Raw genomic sequence first — 21,974 nt, forward strand, 5'->3', positions numbered from 1 at the left:
AGGGGGTGGGTGAAAGCGCTGGGCACTCGGTGCCGGCGGCGGCTCCTCACAGGCCGCACATCTCCCCTCGCCCCATTCCCGGTGACCGTGAGGCCTACCTCTCCGGCCGCGTCGCGGTAGAGGGATGACTGATGGGCTGTCGCATGTCGCGACTGTGGCGCGTGTCTTTTCGTTGCTATCACTTAGCTGAGAAGGATGGTTTGCTATAAAAGAGTTCTACAGTGTCATATATATTATATACATATGGAAGCTATCAATCTTAAATTCTGTACAGCCCCAAAAATGTGGGCCTTGTTTGGTTTTGGGGTTTTTTTTTGTTTTTTATTTAATACAGAATGTTTTAGCACTTAGTATAGATTTTCCTAGAGCACAGCTCTTCCCCATTCTTGTTTACAAGCTGATTTAGACTGTGTTTAATCCTTCAGTAAGCAGGAATCAAACCAAGCACCATAGAGAATGTTTATGCTTTTAAGATAGTCTGGTTTTTGCTTCCTCTCTGTTTCTATAGGAAGGAAGGAAACATTGCTACTTAACGATTTACTTTGTCAGAATGTTTCATTTTCAGTTGGTTCTGTGACTCAATTTTACTATTTTTTAGAATATTCCTGAAGAAAGTTTGTATGTGAAATGTAACGGGCAACTGGTTAATGATGAAGATACATTGCAGAATGGAGCTGTTTATAGTCTGGAACCAAGACTTTGTGGTGGAAAAGGAGGTTTGTCGCTTAACTGCTTGTTATTGATTAGATTCCTAGGTTAAAAAATGTTTGTTATACCATAGTCTATACTGATAGCAGCAGTCCTAATATATTAGCAGATCTCTTGTAATGTGGATTACAGTGTTATAATGTCTCTGAGCCAAAACCGAACTCTGTGCAAAGCTGAGAATTGACCAGAGAAGCTGCAGTTCAGCTAACAGCTTTGCTGGCATAGCTCTTCTTTGCATCCCTGGTCAGCTTATCTCTACTAGTAGAAATCTGTAACCTGCATCATATTTGAAATTGTGTTTAAAAGCACCTGGCTTCTTAGGCCCTAAGTTTCATTCATGGCCACTTAGGACAAGTATTGCAGGTACAAATAGTCTGTGATTTGTGTGCATTATATGACCTAATTGATTTTTGTCTTCTCTTATATGAAAAAATACATAGATGCCAGGATCTCGGTAGCCTAAAAATGAAAGAATTAAATTTAAACTTGACTCCTTATATTGACAAAGTATTTTAACTGTGTTGCAGAAGATGTATATTAAACATACAAAACGATGTAGCCACTGACAATGTGGACTTTCCCTAAAATGCAGCATGATGGGTGAAGCAAGTTTACCAGAGTATTTGAGTGTAGTGGTAGTCAATATGTTTGCTTTTTGAATCCAGTTCTCCGAATGTTCCAGCTTTTGAGCTAAAATGCTGAATCATTGTGCAGCCTTGCATCAGACTGCAGCTCTGCTTACTTTGCCCTCTTCAGTTTTAGATAGAACTAGAAATAAATATTGTTGCTGTGGCTTATGAAGTATTGTGTTTTCTTTAACTGCCCTGAGAGTGGTGTATATCATGTAAGTTTATAGCATAGGATGTGTCTTCCTCACCTATTGTCCCATCAGCTTCAGTTATCCTGGGATGACGCATGGTACGCATTCTGTGATTCGCTCTGTGCTACTGATGTGCCACTGGGGTCAGTTCAAAGTTATTCTTTAACAATTTTGGCTGCTTTCTAAAGTGTTCCTTTTGTTTTGACTTTATAACTTCAAAACCTGATAAAAAACACAATCACAGATCAGAATTGTTGAGACTTACTATATGATCTCAAGAGAAGATCATGCTGGCTTAGAAGAGAACGGAACATTTTATTGCCAGACATAATTCAACTTCTACAGCCTTAGTGAATGCATTTTTGGGAGCATGCCTGGCTAGGTGTAGCAGCTAGGTCCACGTTCTTTGCTTTCAAATTGTTTGAAGGATTATATTAACATTAATCCGCGTTGTGCTTATTTGAGGTACTTGAACAAGTGTCTTTCTCCAACTGGAGACAACATAAAGTGGGACTGAGAGAAATTAGCAGTCTTGCCTGTGAGTAATTAGTGGCTGAGTAATATATAGAAATCCATTTTGGGGGGTTGATGGGACACACGGCGCTCTCCAGTGTAATGTTGTACATCAGGATCATCTTGATGAAGCAGCTAAGGCTATCTGCTAAAAAAGTTATTTCATTTTAGTTTTATATTAAAAAGGAGATTTAAGATTGGTGGAGGCTAAAGGAACTTGAGGAGCCTAAATTAGGAAGTTATCTTAGATGCAAAAGGTTTCAAACCATTTTGCTGGGAGAGTCCAGAAATAGGCTTTCTTGTTAGACATGCTGCACAGATTCTAGTAAATCTGGAGTCCATCTGGTGTGATATCAGGAGCATAAAAACAAGATGAGTGGTAAACACTGGATACCTTCTTTTCACTTAGTGTTTCAGCATTTCACCCAATGACAATTCTCTGACATGTTGCAACTTTCAACTTGCCCTTTATTTCAGTTGAACTGAAGAAGAGGAAGGTGTTGAATTCACTGTATTCTTTTTTCATAATTATTTTCTTGCATATTAGCTCATCTCTATTTGTTTCTGTTAGCTAATTCTTGATTACTTTTTTCTCAGGGTTTGGATCTATGCTGCGAGCACTTGGTGCTCAGATTGAAAAGACAACAAATAGAGAGGCTTGCCGTGATCTCAGTGGAAGGAGGCTTCGAGATGTCAATCATGAAAAAGCGTAAGACATTTTCTTAGAAGCTAGAATGATAAAATAAACTGTCCATGTAGTTCACTGTAACAAAAGGTCAAATGACAAGCTGTTGTAGCAGTGAAATTTTAGTTTGAATACTAAAAGAGCTAAAGTGAAATCTTGAGCAGAGATAGACTGGAAGCCAACAGGATTCTTCTCACTGTAATCATATTACAGTAAAATAGATGTGATTGTACTGCAGCCTGCTTCTGAGAGATTGTTGTGCACATCTTGGTTTTCTTATCTGGAATTCTCACAGTTCTTTCCTCTGAAGCTGCAAGACCATGATATTGGGGATATGTGACCTTACTGCTGTTTCTGGCTTCCAGAATAAACTGTACTCTCTTATCTGTAGCAGAATTTCTATATATTCCTTCAGTAATTCCCCTGGGTGTTGCTAGTTGTCATTTCCCATTGTCTCGCATCCTAGCAGGTGTTAGAAGCGTTCTGGAGTTGCAAAGCGACAAACTGGTATTACATTAAATGCTGGAAACACTGATATTTTCATGGTTCTGTCATCTGCAGGATGGCTGAATGGGTAAAGCAGCAAGCAGAACGGGAAGCAGACAAGGAGCAAAGGCGCTTGGAAAGGCTGCAGCGGAAACTTGCAGAGCCAAAGCACTTTACCACAAATCCAGACTACCAGCAGCAGTATCATGAAATGTCTGAGCGGCTAGAAGATTCAGTCCTTAAAGGTATTTTAGTTTGAACCTCACTTTCTCTCTTCAAAAAATAAAGCAAACTAGAAGTCCATATAGCCTCACTCCAGTATGAAAACTAAAAAAAAAAAATTGCTGAGAGTAACTCTTTCAATTGAATGAAATTTTAAATTCCGGTAAAATCTGTTGGATTTAATTTTTCCTCTGGCTGCTGCTTCTTAAATTTCATTGAGCAGTGCAACATAGATACAAATGATGCTTTGTCTTGCTGTGCTAGAGTGTCATCTCATTAAAAAAGCAAAATTCTGTGAAGGTAGTAATGCTAGTTCAGCTGCAGGAATTACAGAATCTAGAAATTGAATCCAACTACAAAATACCTTGTTTCACTTACTGTTCTTTGTAGTTATATTATTTAAACACGGATTGTTCCCTTGCTGGCAGCTTGATAGTGAAACTTGAGGCTGAATGGGACGTAGAACCTGAGAGTTCAGTTCAGGAATCCGAATTTAATTGACTTTGTGCTTTAGTAAGGCTGTGCAGGAAAGCTTTTGCTGCTAATGAGTTCATTTTGAAGCTTTTGAGTCTACAGAAATGTGCACCAATGGTGATTATATTGTTAGTATTTTAATTTGCACCTGAAATTAAAAGATTAGTAGAATTTACAGCGTACTTGAATTGCCTTCTGATGAAGTAGGTTTTTAACTTTGTTTTGAAGGATTGCAGGCTATTTCAAGCAAAACAGTGTCACCGCAAAGTGGCGGCAGTCGGAAGCGTCCAGGTGAACCTGGAAAGAATGGAACAAAATCTCGAAAAAGAAAATGTTTTTGGTAAGCGTTATGCCTTGTTTTTATACTCAAGTATTAAGCCTTGAAAAGGATGAAAGGTTAGGTACATACAAGTAAGCAACGTCTTATCTGAGATGTAGACTTAAATAGGAATAAGTAAATCGAACTTATTAAGTTGGAGAACTGAAAGTGAATGTTGCTTCTGTCATATAATTCTGTCCCAGACAAACTTTACTCGCAAAAATAGGCACCCTTTCCACCTCCCTCTAATATGATTATATTCCACTACTTCCCATTGTCATTTTCTTCATTAATGAATTAAATTTACAATAAACTTAGAAGAATTTTTTCCCCTTGGCATTTTTCATTTCATTTAACATGAAAGAGAAGTCTTAATGATTCCAGTGATGTTTGAAGTAGCAATAGATAGCACACATTTATTGGGCATGCTGTAAAAAGATAACTGTTACTGGGGGATGTTGGGTCCTGCTCATTATTAGCAGCTCTTTACTAAACTATCCTAAATAGCTGCTAGAGTAGTTCACTGCAGCTCTCTGAAGTGAGTTTTGGAAAGAGAAAAGTGGTGAAAATAGATGCATACTCATTAATAACATATTGATTGTGCCAGGCTGGGATTGGAAGGATTGGATGATTGTGACAGTTCAGATTCTGAGAATGACAGTGAAGATGATTCCCCTCATGCATCTGACGGAAGTTGTCCATCAAGCAGCAGATGCAATGAAAATCCTGGAAGTTCAAATGAATGTTCAAGCAGCTCTGTGGATTTGGTAAAGGACAGTCCAGCTACCAGTGCGGCTGAGAAACCACTGGAGCAGCCAGAAGGTGCTAGAAGATATCTGCAAGGAGAGACACACACAGGTGGACAGACTGAAATTCCAGCTGAAGAAAACAGTAAAATGATAAAGCCCCTGAAGGAAGAGGCTCAAGAAAAGAATGAGGTAACCCAAGCTCTGAAAGAAGAGCAAGGAAGTGTTTTTTCTAAGGCACAGGAAACGTACCAGTTACAGAGCACAGTAAGTGTGAAGCAGTACAAAATGTGCTGTCTTTTTCTTCAGCTGCTTTTAGTCAGTCACTTTTCCCTTTGTGGATCGCAGAAAAGGGAGGAGGGGATTTGTATCCTGTGACTTCAGTGCATTAGCTACAAGTGCTTGGATTAGAATTATCGTCTCTGTCAGAAGCTAATAGAATCTTCAGAGTTTGATCCAGAGCACAAAAAAATCCCAAGGTTAAAAAGAAAAACAGCTTAACTGAAGGTGCATCATACAACTTAGGAAAATGGAATGTGGCAATTTTAATGGAAACTGCAGCCAAATAAGGTTCTTGGTTGACAGTGTTTCCATGGAGAAAGTTGAATTGTAGTATGGTAGCATTGTGTTGAGAGATGCTAAGTAGAATGGGTCAAGGAAGAACTTTATAAGATTAGGATTTTAATAGTCTGAAGTTTCTGCTAAGTTACGGTTGCCCTTGGCTGTCTAGTATTGTCTTTCCTGAGGTCTGTGTTTCCCTTGGATTTTGTTGTTGTTATTGTTTTGGTTTTTTTCTCTTTCTACATAAATATAATCTGGATCCAAAATTCTTCACTGAGGGGGGGAAAAGGAAAATGAAACCCTTCTGTAGGATGAAAGACTCTTATAAATACTTTTTGAGACACTACCAAAAACTGTCCAGTTTGACTAATTTATTTATAACATCATTTGATCTTAATGTTTAGAATTGACCTCAGTGTTTAAATTTGAAGTTATTCCAAGTAGATGCCACCTAAACCAATCAGTTGATCTTTCTTAGTTTTTATTATGAAAAGACTTGAGTCTAGTTCACAGAGAACCCAGTAGTCTCATGCAAACTTCAGTTCTTTGTTGACCATTGAAAATCTGAAATCTGCAGCCCCTTCAGTAGGGAGGCAGGATTAGTATAAATGATAGGCTGCGTCTGAACTGCAGATGGTGGCAGAGTGGTTTTCAAATTGATCATCTGGTGTATCCATGATGGAAGCAGGTCTCTGCTGTTGCCACACCATTATATCTGCAGGCAGTCTGGGTTAGCCCTCGGCCAGACTGGGCGCAGTGCTGACCATGGGGTTCCTTCTCTGGTGACTGGCAGGAGGATGTCTGGGATTCTTTTGCTGAGGAGGCTTTGGATCAGTCTTCCAGCCAAGAGAGAATAGAGCTTTTCCCACCAAATTGGTGAAAGCCCAACTAATATTTGGCAGCAAAAGGTATCAGTACTTGTGCTTTATTTCCCCTTGCATGATATTACTATTACAATTTTTTTGGGGTAATGAATCTCTAGGCTTATTCCATCAGTAAAACAGTATGTGGCACGTTTTTTTCGGAGTAGGGAATTGCTTGGATTTTCTGCCTTGTTTCAGCTTGAACAGGAAATATACTATTGGCTGCCACTGCTAGTGACCGAGTTCTGAAAAGTGAAAGTTTAATACAGTTAAGTGGTAACAAGACCAAGGATGTAATCTGGTAAATTAAACTTTGTCATCTACTGTACTACTAGGGCTGACAAATTCTAAACAGGATGTTTACCATTTTTTGCTGTTTACTTTTTGCTCAGTATTTGTGAGAGTGTCTATTCCTGGAACAGGAAACTCCACCAATGCTGTGGCAGATTGTTATTGCAGGTGGAAATATTTTATAATAGTCCTTGATGGATTTTATTTTTTTATGTAGGACAAGAATAATGAGGCAATCAGTCTTTTTTTGTATGCGTAGCAGGACAAAGGTTCTAATTCTAGTGTTAATTGTCTTTGCTGAGTTCATAATGGAACAACCTCATTCCCAATGCTGGTATTACAGAACCACAGAATGGCAGAGGTTGGAAGGAACCTCTCTGACCATCTAGTCTAACCCCTGAGGAACACCACGGGCCTCCAAGTAGACTCTGCCCCACTGACCACAACTCTTGAGTTCTGCCCTTCAGCCAGTTCCCAATCCACCTCACTACTCCATTGTCCTGACCACACTTCTTAAGTTTGGCTATGAGGATGTAATGGGAGACGGTGTCAAAAGCCTTGCTGAAGTCAAGGTATGCCACATCCACTGCCCTCCCCTCATCTATGCATCCAGTTATGCCATCGTAAAAGGCCATCAGATTGATTAAGCATGTCTTCCTCTCAGTGAATCCACATTGAATACTCCTGCTAACACTCTTTTCCTTGACATGCGTTGAGATGGTGCCAAGAACAAGCTGTTCCATTATCTTTCCAGGGATGGAGGTGAGGCTGACTGGTCTGCCATTACCTGGGTCCTCCTTCTTACCCTTTCTGAAGACATTGGCTTTCTCCCAATTCTTAGGCACCTCTCCTGTTCTCCAGGACTTTTCAAAAATGATGGAGAGTGGCCTAGCAATGACCTCTGCCAGCTCCCTCAGTACTTGTGTGTGCATCTCATCAGGGTCCATGGCTTTATAGATGTCCAGTTTACTTAACTGTTCTCTAACCCAATCCTCTTCAAGTGAGGCAAAGTTTTCCTTTTTCTTGACTTCCTTTGTGGTCTCAAAAGCTTTGGGACTCCTGAGGGCTGGCCTTAGCAGTAAAGATGGAGGCAAAGTAGGCACTCAGTAACTCTGCCTTCTCTTTATTCTCCGTCACTAGGGCACCCACTTTATTCAGTAGTGGGCCCATATTTCTTCTAGCCTTCCTTTTGCTTCCAGTGTACTTGAAGAAGCCTTTCTTCTTGTCCTTGACTTCCCTTGCCAGGTTTAATTCTAAGGAAGCCTTAGTTTTCCTTGTTGCGTCCCTACATCCTCTGACAACGTCCTTATATTCCTCCCAAGTGGTCAGCCCCTTCTTCCCTCTTCTGTAAACATCCTTCTTCCACTTGAGTTTATCTGGTAGCTCTGCTCAGCCATGCAGGTCTCCTGGCTTCCTTACTTTGATTTCCTACTCATCGGTATGTTCCTATCTTGAGCTTGGAGGAAATGGCTCTTGAATATTAACCAGCTCTCTTGGATCCACCTACCTTCTGGAGCCCTATCCTATGGGGTTACTTGCTCTGAAGTCCCTTTGATGTACCAAAGACTAATACGAGCTTTAAGTATTAAAGTGGGCTTAGATTTTTTTGGTCATTTTTATTGTGTTAATGGTTAGTGTTGGAGTTTAGTCTGTTAGTAAATGCCAGCTTTTTAGTTATCCGGTCTTTGTCCATGTTCTTTTGTGGTCGAGACTCTGGCCTTGGACTAGACAATCTGTTGAGATCCCTTTAACCATCAATTATTCTGCAAACACACTAATCTCCTTTTAAGGTGAAATTTTAATCCATTTTCTTGTGTCAGGATGAGATGCGAACTTCAGAACTTGCTCTTTTATCTTACTAAGAAGAGGGGTGCTTTTATAGCTATTTCTATAATTACAGTGTAACTGCATTAGAAATAACTATTCATCGTCCTTCCTGCTTCTGCTTTGGGTATATTGGTTGTACTCTGCACCTGTCTAAAAAGGGGCCAATAGCTTTGCCATGCCTCTGGAAGCCAAGGTTAAGCTACTGAACTGCTAGGTAAGATGGTGGGCTGTTGTTCTAATTCAGTTTTCTGGGAGCACATAACTGCCCTGGGTATAAAAACAGTGTAGACCATTTTGTCTCCAGAGGAATAAGGTTAAATACTGCCACTTAATTTTTTTAATTTTACTTTTTTGGCATTCCTCTACTGCAAGTAGAACATGTTAATTCTACTGGAATGATTTTAAAGGTTAAGTGGTGTTTATGTTGTTTAAAATGACCAGTTTTTTACTATCTTGGAGGCAGTGTATGTTGCAAGCCTAAGCACATCTACAGCTTGTCTGGACATGTTAGAACGAGCCTTTGACTAGGAACCAGAGGCACTGCCAGGAGTAGAATTGTAGCAGCATATTGGACACTAGGTACAAAGCTCACCTGGGCATTCACCCTGCTCTTGGGTGTGTTATCTCTGCTAAGATTTGCATGTTTTATGATGAGGCTGCTAGCTAGTTTCAGTTTACTTGTGCATGATGCATTAGTACTTTGGTAGCGTAGGTACCAGTAATAATTATAATATCCAACATAAAACATACGGAGACATTGCGCAACTTTATTAAGTAATTAAGACTTGGAGATAATTCTAATTGAAGGTCTTCTGTAAAATGAAGCATTCTGTCTATACTTGTTTGTCCTCCCCTCATCAGGAAGAAAATAGTCATTGATGGGATGTTTTTCCCCTTGCAGGAGGTGGAACCAATAGACCTGCTGGTGTTCAACTCTGCTGCTGAACTGGAAGCTCTGGGTTTAGATAAACTGAAGATGGAATTGATGTCTTTGGGACTGAAATGTGGAGGCACTTTAAAGGAGAGAGCAGTAAGGCTTTTTTCAGTGAGAGGTCTGTCTAGAGACCAGATTGATCCTACCTTGTTTGCAAAGCCCTCTAAAGGGAAAAAAAAGTGATTTTTAAAATACATATTTTTTTAAAACATGATTTTCTGTCTATGTGCTTTTAAATCTTTCTTATTCTGTACTGCCACATAGAATTCTTTGGCATCCCTGGATAGATTTTTGTTTCTGTTCTTAAGGAAGTTCTATTAATGTAACACAGGGTAAGTTGCTAGATAGCGAGTTAGTTATGTGTTCAATATTAAAAGAGTGAACATACTATCTTTTGATAAGCTTTACAGATTGTTATAACAAGTCTTAATGCAACAGCTAGAACAAACTCACTGTATATGGAAAGAAATAACCTGGATGTTTTCTGGAAAATGGTTGTATTACCTATCATCACCTATTTTAAGAAAAGCAATCCTTTTTTAGCTTTATATTGAATCTCAATGTGTATTCCAGTTAGCACAGTTACAACTGTCAAGTGAGAAACATTGAACTTATGATCCCTTCTTAAAAGCTGAAGTTTCTTTATATAAAAAGAACATTTTTGTATGGATGATGTCAATATAAATAAATATGCTGTTCTGTGAGTTTCTGTGGGATGTCAGGGTTGATATAAATGCGTTTAAGTATTTCTTATAGAAGTTAAATGAGGGCATTTACTTACTTTGCTCTGGAAAAGTATCTGAGTGACGGGAAAAGAGAATCACATACTTAAGGAATTAAAAGGAATAAAGTACACTTGCTGCTGAAGGTTAGTATGATGTGGAGTGATCCTCTGAAGCTGAATGGGAAGTTTAAGATGGGCTTTAGTTCTGTGTTTGTTTGGGGTTTTTCTGTTTGGGTTTGAGGGTTTTTTTCAGTGATAAAAGCAATGGAACTGACTCCCAAGGACTTAAATACCTGCAGTGGTAGCGCTTTATTCTAGAGCAGCGTCTGTAGTTTCAGCGCTGGGAGTTGTCCTGTGGGGTGGCGAGGGCCCCTTGCTGGAAGGGCAGCTCGCTTGTGGGGCTGCTGGTGCAGCTGCCACTTCTCTGGGTTGAGAGGCCTTTAGAAAGCGTTCGGTTTGGTGCCTCAGATTCTACCACCATATGCTGGAGAATATTATTTTTATGATCTGCTTATCAGGCTTTTTGTAAGAGATGCTTGAAAAAATAAAAATTATCTCTCCTGTTCTGAAGTCATATCATCCATTTATCTGTTTTGAAGTTTGATTCATAAAGTTTTGAAATACGATACTGGTAGGAAATGGGCTGCAAATGCTAGGAGATCAATTCACTCATGTAGTATTTAGTGTTTCTGCTTGAGCAGTTTGCATCTGGTGTTTCAGACAGTTTTACAGTCTTAAGAACTTTCTTCTTGGAAGCTGTTTTGTTTATGCTTGTAACTTGGGGATGGAGAGAGAGCATTAAAGCTCAAGGATTCATTCTTCACAAACCCTCCAGGCAAGCTGTTCAGTCAGCCATAGGATCACAGAATGGGTTGGGAGGGACCTTAAAGATGTGGTGGTGGTGGTGCAGCAGCTGCTCCGAAACGCTGATGAACCTGAAGATGCAGCCTTCCCTCACCAACGCGACTTCTCACGCAGGCTTCGCTGGGAGTTGACGTTGTCACGCCCACTGCCCCGCGGGTTTGTGGGTTGGTGGGTGGGGGCAGAGGCGGGGTGCGGGGGGGGCTGCAGGAGTCCCACGCCGGCAGGTGTCGCTGCGGGCCTGGCCTGCAGCACCCCCTACCTCCCTGCCACCCTCGTGTTGTTTTGCTTAGATCCTGGTTGGTAGAAGGTCCTCAGCCCTGCTGAGGGCAGGGGTGCCAGCTGGGAAGTGTGGAGTTTATTTCTAATGCGGCAGCTGATGTCTAGGCAAAAACACAGTTAAAAACCAACAAACAACCTATAGTTTTTCTACCCACAAGATGGATTTGAGACTGTTTACCTATTTGCAGGCACTTTTGATGTGGTTAAGTAAAAGTCCTCGGTATCTCCAGCTTCTGAATTTATATCCACAAAATAAGCTTTTTTAGCATCCCAGAGAGTTATGAAAAGGATAGGCAGATGTTTGCAATGCTGGTAATTACACTGTCATACACAAACCTGGCACCTGTGGATCTGTTTGACAGTGTTCTGAAAACATAACTCATAGCACTTGGGGGCTAAATTGTTAAAGCACATTTAAACTGTTCTGTTTACTTACATGTGATCCAAAAGTAATGAACTTAGCATTTTGCAGCTTATCATTAGTAAAATCTGATTTGTATGATGAAGAGTGATTTATCTGTAGGAAATGATATAGTAAGTCAGTAAGTAGATGTTTGGTGGCAATAAAATACTTGACATGTCTGTTATTTTAATCTATAAAGGAGCCTTGGAAAATTTGGGGGGAGGAAATAAAGAGGGAGGAGGGAGACATTAAGACTTCACAAATCACATCTGGTGGGGATTGTGACGGGACAAATGGACCTTGTTGTTTACTGAGTATATTTCACTAGGAAACTGGAATGGAGGGTACCTGGGAGTCACCTCAGCACAATGAAGTTTTGCTGGTGTAAATGCGCCTGTTGGGAATGTTACACAGTGACAGCGGTCCCACTTGGGGGGCAAGCCTTCAGTGTGCTTACAGCCACTCATAGAAAGGCATGCACATCATTTGGGTCAGGAGAACCTTCAGCTGTATGAACATGCTGAAGCTCCATTGTAGTGCGGCAAGGATAGCATGGGCCAAAAGTGAATGGGCCAGTTCAGTGATGTGTTTTGTCAACTCTTTCCTAAGTTACTTCCCCTCACTGCAATTGCACTCTTGATTCAGTTGCACTGACACAGACATTTCCAAGTCTACCCCATACATCCCTATTTGCCTTTTTTTGTTGGTGTGGGTTCCTTGTTAAACCAAATCAGTTCCCTGCTGGGGCATATGGTCCTGGCACAGATTTGTTAGAGCCACATAAACCGAAGTAGCATTACGTAGGATAGGGAATCTTTATTCCCTATAAATAAATAGGCTGGTGGGTGATGGGGAACTGGAGTATTTTAAACCAGCAGTAGCACCAAACACCCTATTGATAAACTGTCTTCAGTAGTGCTGAAATTGAAAGAAACACCCTTCATCTGTGTGAGAGAACAACAGCTTATGTGTACCTTGAATAAACTCCTCACTTTGGCACATTTATTTGGGAATTGTTTAGCTCCTGATGATCTAAACAGGAACAAGTGTTTGCTGTGGGTTATGCCCACACAAAGGGTTAGCCTAGAGCAAAACTGTGTCTCGAGAGCCCTGTGAACATTCACTGGAAGTGCTAGACCTTTACTAGACCTTCATGTGTCCACAGGGTGTCCTTCAGAAAACAGCTGGATAACAAACAAGGGTCTGACTGATTCTTCTACAGAACAGAAACAAGTAGCTGAAGTGCTTGAAGCTTTCGTAAGAATTTGGGCAAGAAAAGCAGGAAGTCAACAAACACCAGTTAAAAAAAAATATAAACTGAAACGATTCCAACATAGTATGGGCCACTTCCATTGGACAGAATGGCCTCAGAATAGAGGTGATCTTTATAGCCTAGGGCCAGAGCATGACGCAGAGTTTGCAGTACCCTGTCTGTATCTTTCTTTTTCCAAGGATTATTGCAGCTTTGGATTTCAAAAGTGTTTCTGGTTGTAAATGCACCAAAACTGTGAACATCTTTCCAGAGAAAAGGTTCATGCTCCCACGCAAACACTTCCCCAGGAAGCATGTGGTGTGACTTACAGAATTCTTCTGAAGTGTCATTTTAAATGCATTTATTTCAAACATCTAGGAGATCTGGAGCACTGCTTTTTGCTTCTCTTGTATTTCAGAGATACTGAATGAAAAAACTAATTAGGAAAAAACACTGGCACAAACCTGAGAGGAGGCTTTTTCTTGCCTCACAGAGATCCATCTATGCCCTAGAAAGAAATTTAAGTACATATAATATGCAAAAAAATAGCAGGGAAGAGGGCAGGTCATTACTCAGGCAAAATACTCAGCTTTGATAAGAAATTGCTTCTGGCTGGCAAGTTCAGAATTAGAGCACACTGTTTCCTTCTGTGCTGCTTTCTAACAAGCCTTTGATGCACTGATCACTCAGTGTGTCAGTCCCGAAAAGCAACACAGTGAACCATCCAGCATGGTCAAACAGGAGCATTCATTGCTAAACCTGAATAACCCTTTATTTCCTGGCTTCTTTCTGTGGCACAGAAGACCAAAAACTTGTTGCAGTTGAGTGAAAATGGTTACAAAGTTTAGAGAAGACGAGTATCACAAAACCCCGCTTGGCTTGGCTTAACTATGTTTTCGATTTCCACTGATGATTTCTGTCTTGGGATCTCCCAGCAGTGCAGGGAGTACTGAAGAGCTGGTATTCACAAGTGCACTGTAGGATTAGGACTGTTATCTGTTTTCTGAACTGAGCTGCAGGAGCTGCAGGTCAATAAATAACCTGGGGGAGTTTAGAAACAGCAGCAGCAGCAGCAGATCATCACAGCAACAGCTGCCAGCCTTTACCAAGAGGCTCCTTTTCCATTTTCCTTGCCTGAGAAGGCCTCTGCAACATGAACAAATAAACAAGTTACTAAAAAAGCCACTTCAGTGTTTTGACCTAAACACCACTTTGCTGGAGCGCGCAGGAATTTCTCCCAGGTTTCTCTCAATCCGACAGCTTCTACGCTTGCCACTATAGGTGGCACTGAACTAACAGCAGGGATGTGTCCAGGGTCAGCAGCACTGGTGAAACTCTCAAACCTTTGAACAAAATAACTGACTGGGGGCCCTGTCTCTGTCCCGTGGTGTGCACACACAGTGCTGCTGCAGAGCAGGGATATTGGATCATGTTTATGCCTTTCTGCCCATTCCAGAAACAGCCAAAATTAATCATTTTGATCCACCTGAAATTCATTCTTATCTGAGATTTTGCTTTGTGGAGAATGTTGACATAGTAAAGGTTTGTTTGTAGCAATGTCCATTTACAGGAAGGTGCTGTTTTTAAATCTTAAAGGTTCCTCCAAGGCATTTAGCCAGAGTTGTTAAAGACTGCTCCCTAGTTAACACAGCCACCTTAGCTGCCTTTGCATTCAGTTATAGCTGAGCAATTAGGGAGGTTTTGCAGATTAACATATCTAATGGCACCCAAAGGTGGGGAGGTGACAACTGCTCTGACCTACTCTGGCTGTGGAGGAAAAGCTGAGCAGGCACTGCTGCCTTCCAGCACTGCTAGAGGCTGGGCAGGGGCTGGTAGGTCTGGATTTGGACCTAGCAGCTCTGCCTGTTTGGAAAGTGTCCTGGTGGTCTGAATGCATGTGCTGCACGTCCTGCTTCTCCCTGCTGTGGTCGCTGTGTGTCTCTAAGCAGACACAAGGAAGTGGGAATTTCCACAAAACTTGGGGCACAAAAAAGGAGGAAGAAGCTCTTGAAAGACCTACCTGGGATGTATGGAAAGGAGAGCAGTGTTTATGAGCAGCCAGCCAGCTTGCGAAACATCTGCTGAAATTATTACACAGCTTAATCAAAACATCCCTGGATGTCTGGTGGTTGTAGATGATACCTATGACCTGTGTGATATTGCATCCGGCACAAGGTAACTCGCTGAGACCTCCCAAGGGTGACAGAGAGTCATTGGCCACTGGGCTGGAAATTAGCAGTCACCTTAGAAGTAGCAGTTGTGACCTGCTTGCATTCATCTTCAGCAAACAGAAAACAAACTTCTAAAAGGGATACAGGTACTTGGAATTTCAAAGGAGTGGATTTATCATCACTGAGAAAATCAGGAGGAGGAAAAATGTAAACAGAAAAATGCAAATAAACATCAGGAGTACCTTTAAAACAAAACTACTAAATAGCTTTTTTTAAAAAGTCCTGATTCAGCAATTGTCAGAAAGGAGAGTGAGAGCTGAGTGAGAGTCTTACGACTTGACTTTCCAGGGCCCAGCATCTCCAAATAACTTCTTATTTTCTGCCATTGCTATTCTGTACCTGCAGGTTTAGCTGTTGGAAACCCCCCAGCATCCACACAGCTCTGGAGTGCCCTTGTACCCCTGGAGTACAGGCCAGAAGGCAACAGTTTTGAGTAGCTTTTTAATCTGCTTTATTCTGAAATGCGCTAACGTTTTGCAGGCTGCTCTCCTGCATCTGCTCCAGGAATGGGCAGAGGAGTTCAGGTCCTGGCTGCAAATCCAGCACTTTGCACAGGAGCTAATTTCACATTAAATTAATAGTAAAAACTAGGAGATGTTGAGGCTGTTATGAAGCTCCTCTGAAAATATCAAAGTCCTGCAGGATATCTGCCTTCCCCCTTCTGTTTGCCCTGGGTTCCCCTTTCCCAGACTCCAGCTGTTCCCAGCCACAGCCAGGAGCTCCCCTGATTATCACCTTTGGAGGGATGTGGATTGGGCACCTGACTTTCCACTTACACCAGCAATTAGAAGGCTGCCCTGAAAGGCAAAGTGTCAGACACTCTTGGTAGGAGTTTGTGAAATGCAGAGAGAAAAAGAAAAAGAGAGGGAGAGGAAATAAGGTCTCACCAGCAGGGTAAAGCTGCAACTTACTGTAGATTTTGAAAGGAAATGGAAGAACAGCCTTGGTTCAAATGAAACTGTGGAAGGATCTGGCAGGGCAATATAACTCAGCTAGCAGTCGCATTTAACATGGTCTGAAACTTTTGTTATCTCTCCTAAAATGTGATAATAACAGAGAGGAAGTGCTGCTGTCCCACCCAGGCTCTCGTATGAAAAGCTTTTGTGAGACCAATAGATTTCCCCATGTCCAGCTCCATTAAACATGGCAGGACCTCACAGATCATCTGTGAGCAGTGTCATGAAGGCAGGTCAGGGTGCAGGCTTGTGAGAAGCTTTAGCCCAGACACTGTGAGCGCTTACAGAAGAGCTGAACTTTAAGCCTGGCATTACCAGGGCTGTTGAACAGCACACACCTCCTTTCCCTTCAGCACCACACAAGTGCTCTGTGCTTTCAGTAGTGCAGGGGGATGCTTGATGTTTTAACATTGGTTTTGCCTTAAAAAACCCTTACATTTTTTGAAATGGCTTCTCCTTCTATGGAGTTCATTATGCCACTGCACTGCTCTTCCTTTTATTTTTTTTTTACAGCAGAGCATAAATGTTAATGCTGAACCATGTTGCTGCCAGGTACGTAAGATGTTCTGCCTTTCCTCAGAGACTGTGGTGCCGCTCAGATGGAAAAGGTAACATGACAGCTCGACAGCCTTTGTGTGCATTACAAGTTGTACCAATATAAAAGCAGCAAGGTAGCACACAGAAGGTATCACAGCAAATGCAGCCTGGATTGAAGATGACAGCCTGGGAGATAATTTCCCACAGCAGGGGCTGATGTCTGAAAAAGCCCCAGGTGTGGCAATATTTTGTCCATAGCCTTATGCCTTGGAGTTTGTGCTGCAGAAATCTCTAGAGCCTTCCCCACATCAGCCTGACTGCTCAGCCTGCTGCATTTTTGCTGCAAAGCCAGCAGGAGTTGCAAACACAGGCTTAGGAGAGAGACATGTTGCATGTCTCACAACACAGGGATGCAGTGCTTGTGCTGTTTGAGCACGTCACCTGAGCTGTTGTCATGGAGAGAAGGATTTGAGGAGCAATCTTCTGTCCCCAGCAAAAGTGTGCAGTTTCAATCCAAGTGTGGGTTAAAAACTAGCCACAGCATTGGTCACACTGTGAGACAATGCCCCAGCAAGTTAATTTTTAATTAATTTTTCAGCTGCTTTAGCAGATGATGGTCGTGCTGTGGAGTCTGGGTAGGGAGGGTCTGGGTAATACAGGAGGTGCCCAGAAGACCCCATGTGCAGCTGCTGGGAAGGGACTGGGGGTACAGACTGTCAGCATGAAGAGATGGGGATGTGAGATGCCAGACTTGGGTGCTGGTGATGCCCAGCCTGGTGGCTGCTCTATCTGTGTGTATAGCCTTCTGTAAATCTCTTCTATAAATCACCTCCTCCCCAGGCCTCTGCTCTGGGCTTATCACCAGCCTTGTGACCTGGATGGCACCATGCACTGGGCTTGGGGGAATGTAGAGAGGCAGTGGGACTGAGATGCTGTGACATCTCTGCGGCTCCCCTAGCAATAAATAAGCATCCATGGTGGAGGCAGGGCTGGCAGGGCTTGGTTGCTGACAGATTTGTACCCCACCCCTGCACCACAATACCCACAGCAGTCCCCACAGTAACACCAAGTCTCCTTGGCCAACACCCCCCTTCTCCCTGTCTCCCCCAGCTGACACACACATGTGCACAGACCCACGGCACGTTTTTAGGTACCTTGTGTCCACAGGAAGTCAGAGCAAAAGGAGCCAGATGCAGTACAGGGTCCCAGTGGAGAGGAGCAGAAGAGAGCTCAGCCTTTGTCCACCTCGCTGGTCCCAGCCCTGCATCCCCGCTGTGATGCTCTGCTCCCCACTTCCTGCAGCAGCCTGGCTCTGATTGCAAGGGATGGGATTTCTCACAGGCCTGGAAGATGAAGTCCAGAGCCCAAGAGCTGGAGGCTGAAGGGAAGCCAGGCTTAATGCTCTTCATTCTCTGGCGGGAACCAGTTAAAACACTTTCTTCCCCACAACCCTGAATAGATAAATCGTCTTCTTTGTTCCTCTTGGTGATCACTGAGATCATGGCCTTCAGGCTATGCCCTGCCCTGAGGTGGAGAGGAGCTGGAGCTGCATGCCAGTGCCATTAAGATAGATGCTACATAGTCATGAGAAGGAAATGGGCAGAGATCAATCTGGCTCATGCAGTTCCCATTCCAGTAAGTGCTGTAGTCCAATGCTGGCCACTGGTGAGTCTGTACTTCTGCCTTTTTTTCTCCCCTTAAAGCTCTTCTTTTGCCGCACACATTTACACAAGTGCAAGGTGTCATCCTCCCCATGGGGATGGCAGGGATGCCTGGGTAATCTCAGACCTGGGGTTCTACAGGGCAGCAGGAACACTTGACATCTCAGCCTTCCCAGTGAATAACTCAAAGCCACCGCAGAGTCCAATGAGTCCCTCTTTTCACCTGCTCCATGGCCCATGACCACCCTCTCTAGCCAGACAAACTTATTTCAGAGTCCTCCCATCAGCAGTGGGTTCAGTCATGGTCTCGGGGGACCATGCAGCAGGAACCACTTCATCCCCAGAGCCACTGGAATCTCAGTAGGTTATGAACCAAGGAGATGAATCTGACACCAAGTATGGAAATCATTGTCATTGGTGACACCCTAGCCAACAGTCCAGTACAGTTCAGAAAGGGATTAAACCACATTATCATTGCTCTTCCCCAGGAGATGTGTTGTTCAGGTGTCCATACAGAAAGGTCAAGGTTAAAATGCTGCACCAGGAAAGGGAGGGACTGGGAGGCAGCTCATCTCTTTCTGCACTGCAGCTCCAGTCGATTGCCTGCAGGTTCTGGCACTGCACTGCTGCAGCTCACACGGAGAGCATCACCTCTTGCCTATCAGATATGTTTCTACGTTTTTTCTTTAAGGAAGTGTTGGGTTAAACTCTGCAGCTGCTCAAAGTGAAGTGCTGGTGGTGTGGGCTCTGCTCCACCTCCTGATTCAGCCCCATCCCAGCCCCTGCCTGAGCAGATGAGCTTTACCAGAAGTGGGCAGGATCACACAGGTAACTCAGAGGAGCTCTTACTGTAAGTTTAGAAGAGCTGGGCACTGGGATATGTCCAGAAAGATGCAAGGGATTTTTCCTCCACTTTTAGACCTAAGAATAAATATAAGCAAACACATGGCTACTTTAATAATTGTATTTTATTGTTTCCTTGCGTTTGAAAGCATGCAAACCTTGGAAAAATCCTTAAAATGAAATAACTAATATACAACCAGAAAAATGAGGATCTTATTCTATAAACTGTTACTTGTGTGAGCAAACCTAAGTCCTAATACTCCCACTGACTTCAAGAATCTGCCTAAAACTGTGCTAAGCCCATGGTGCAGGGGCCAAAAATATAATCCTTTGAGTTCCAGACAGTATTTTATATACACGTATATATGCGATATATATGCACATATATATATATGTTCCTTTGAGCTCGAGACAATATTTTATGTACACATATCTATGTAGACAGTTGGTATATATCCAACATGCACGTTATGTATGTACATGTATGTACATTATACATACATATACATGTATATATGTATGTATATGCATATACATGTATGTATATTATACATACATATATTCATATACTATATATATGTACATGTGTGTGTGTATACAATATATACATGTAAGTGCTTCTGCTCTCCAGTTCACCATAATCATGACTTGGACAGACAAGGACCAAAACCAGGAGTCTAACAACGAAAAGCTGAGCCCTCACATTACTTCTTCACCCAGTGATGATCACTTCTCCTTTGCCTGTAGCTGTTTGCAATGCTCTCGGGTGGGGACTGAAATAAATTGGACACAGCTCCATCAAATTTAATGAAATTTGGCTAACATGAAGGACACCACAAGATGTATTAGACTCCAGAGGTACCCCTCACATAGGTATGTGTGAAGATGGATGCTTCTCTGCACGGTCTTTAAGTGCACCCTCTCTGCAGGGAAGTGGGGTGCATGGGAGAGCCACAGCCTCCGTTGATGCTGACCCTTGCAGGTGGGTATCTCAGGGTCCCCCAGGATCTTTCTCGCTGGCCCTGGGGACCAGGGTGGCTCTGGGCAGGGCTGGGTGACATTACTGGCTGGCTGTGTGTGTCTCACACCAGCGCCATGCCGTCCGTGACGCAGCCACACTTCTCAACAACCATGTTGGGAAACTCGGCCGCTTCAATCTCGGTGCGGTTGCCCCTCTTGACAAGGTATATCATGGGCAGCGGGGAGCTCTCCACCACAGCACAGGAGCGCTCCCTGTAGCCAAAGTGCCACAGTGGGCTGGGGGGCTGCAGGCAGCCCCCTGAGCACCGGTAAGCCTGGTACCCTGCCGGCTCGATGATCCAGTACTGCGCCCAGGCGAGCTCACGGAAGTTGACGTAGTGTTTCTGCCGGCAGCAGGTGGACTTCCCCGTCACCGCTGTCTCCTTGCAGTCCCCGGGGCCCCTGCATGCCAAGTGAGAAACAAGAACTGATGCCATCATTGGAAACCAGGAAGGTGGAAGAAATAATTCCCCCTGCTAATAGCACAGGCAGGTCCTGAGACGTTAAACTTGGGCCATGCTTGGGTTTCGTGTGTGATTCAGCAGCAACTCTCTAACTCCTCCATTCATAGCAGTTTACTTGCAAGGGCAAGAGCTGCACACCCTGGGTGGGCACAGACAGTACAATAATTTGGGGCCAAAGTTACACTGGAGACAGCACAGATTTAGGTTTCATACGTACCCATAGTCTTTCAAGTCAAGGGTGTAAAGCACCAATTCCGGCTTGCCTAGGGCTTTATCCTTGGGGTCCTGAGAGGTGAAACACACGGCTTTGGCCATTTCTGAGGCATAGCTGCCTACTCTTTCTCCTTCAATCCAGACCTCCAGGAACATGGGCTCTCGCCTCTTGTTTCGCAGCCAGTAATGCACAGCCTGCGTCACATCGAAGTGCTTCCAGCCCCACTCACGTATGGGAACCAGCCTGCGCGACAGGGGCTCAGCATTAGAGAAAAGTCCATCTGATAAAGCCTGGGCTCACAGCACTGTTATTGCAGCAGAATAATTTGCTTCCTGTAGATTGTCACGTGCCTTGATTACACGATAATTTTTGCTGAGTGTTGTGGGCAAGCACCCATGGCAATTAACTCACACCTCAAAGAGAAGCATGCAGATCTATCACACACTGAAGGGCTAAATAATGCCCTTTGCACATGTTAATGTCAAGGCATTCATTCATGCTCATACAGCAAGATGACACTGCAGGATCATACGCAGCCTCAATATTCATGACAACACCCTGGTAAACATCACTACTCCCACCTGCTCCTGTCCTAGCTGCATTAGGGCAAAACATTTCTACCCACTCAAAAAATTGGATTGATGTCTAATTCTGCCTTCAAGGGTTCCACAGAGCTCAAGGCTACAGAATCAGATGCTTTTTACATAATTTACTTATTTAAACCAGCTAATGAAATGGCCAGTGGAAAGAATACCAGCAGCCAGTAACCCATGTGAGTTAGAGAGTGAGAGAGAAGTGAACATGGTGGGAGTTTTTAGAAAGGAAGACCAAGCAGTACATGGCATCATTTGACACAGAAATAGATTATTTCAATGAATCAACATATATTGCAGTCTTAACCTAATATCTGCTCATTCTGGGTTTAGAAGCTATAGAGCATCATTCTGCAGGTGTAACCCCATCAGACCCAGCCCAGAAGACCCTTACCCCATAACTAGAGTCCTGCCTTCAGGAGAGGTCTCTTTCTTACCGGGAGTCTACCAGGGAGGTCCTGTTGGTACCGTCATGCTGCTGCTG

General features: G+C 43.1%; 2 protein-coding genes across 2 annotated transcripts in view; one reads left to right on the plus strand and one right to left on the minus strand.

Annotated features, from left to right (window-relative positions):
• Positions 1-10,048, plus strand: part of SDE2 (SDE2 telomere maintenance homolog (S. pombe)) — a 10,225-nt gene extending 177 nt beyond the window's left edge. Inside the window, 8 exon segments of the mRNA XM_010185027.1 lie at positions 599-716; positions 2,639-2,750; positions 3,288-3,457; positions 4,137-4,248; positions 4,835-5,240; positions 9,417-9,567; positions 9,908-9,953; positions 9,955-10,048. Of these exon segments, the coding sequence (XP_010183329.1) occupies positions 599-716; positions 2,639-2,750; positions 3,288-3,457; positions 4,137-4,248; positions 4,835-5,240; positions 9,417-9,567; positions 9,908-9,953; positions 9,955-10,048 (1,209 nt within the window).
• A 10,233-nt stretch (positions 10,049-20,281) lies between these two features.
• The window catches only part of LOC104541064 (left-right determination factor 2-like), a 3,246-nt gene continuing 1,553 nt past the window's right edge, over positions 20,282-21,974 (minus strand). Inside the window, exons 3-5 of the mRNA XM_010185028.1 lie at positions 21,928-21,971; positions 20,901-21,140; positions 20,282-20,621 (exon numbers count right to left, since the gene is read on the minus strand). Of these exons, the coding sequence (XP_010183330.1) occupies positions 20,282-20,621; positions 20,901-21,140; positions 21,928-21,971 (624 nt within the window). The remainder of the gene's footprint in view (positions 20,622-20,900; positions 21,141-21,927; positions 21,972-21,974) is intronic.

This window comes from Mesitornis unicolor, unplaced genomic scaffold (genome assembly GCF_000695765.1).
Source record: "Mesitornis unicolor isolate BGI_N332 unplaced genomic scaffold, ASM69576v1 scaffold5735, whole genome shotgun sequence".
Lineage (NCBI taxonomy): Eukaryota > Metazoa > Chordata > Aves > Mesitornithiformes > Mesitornithidae > Mesitornis > Mesitornis unicolor.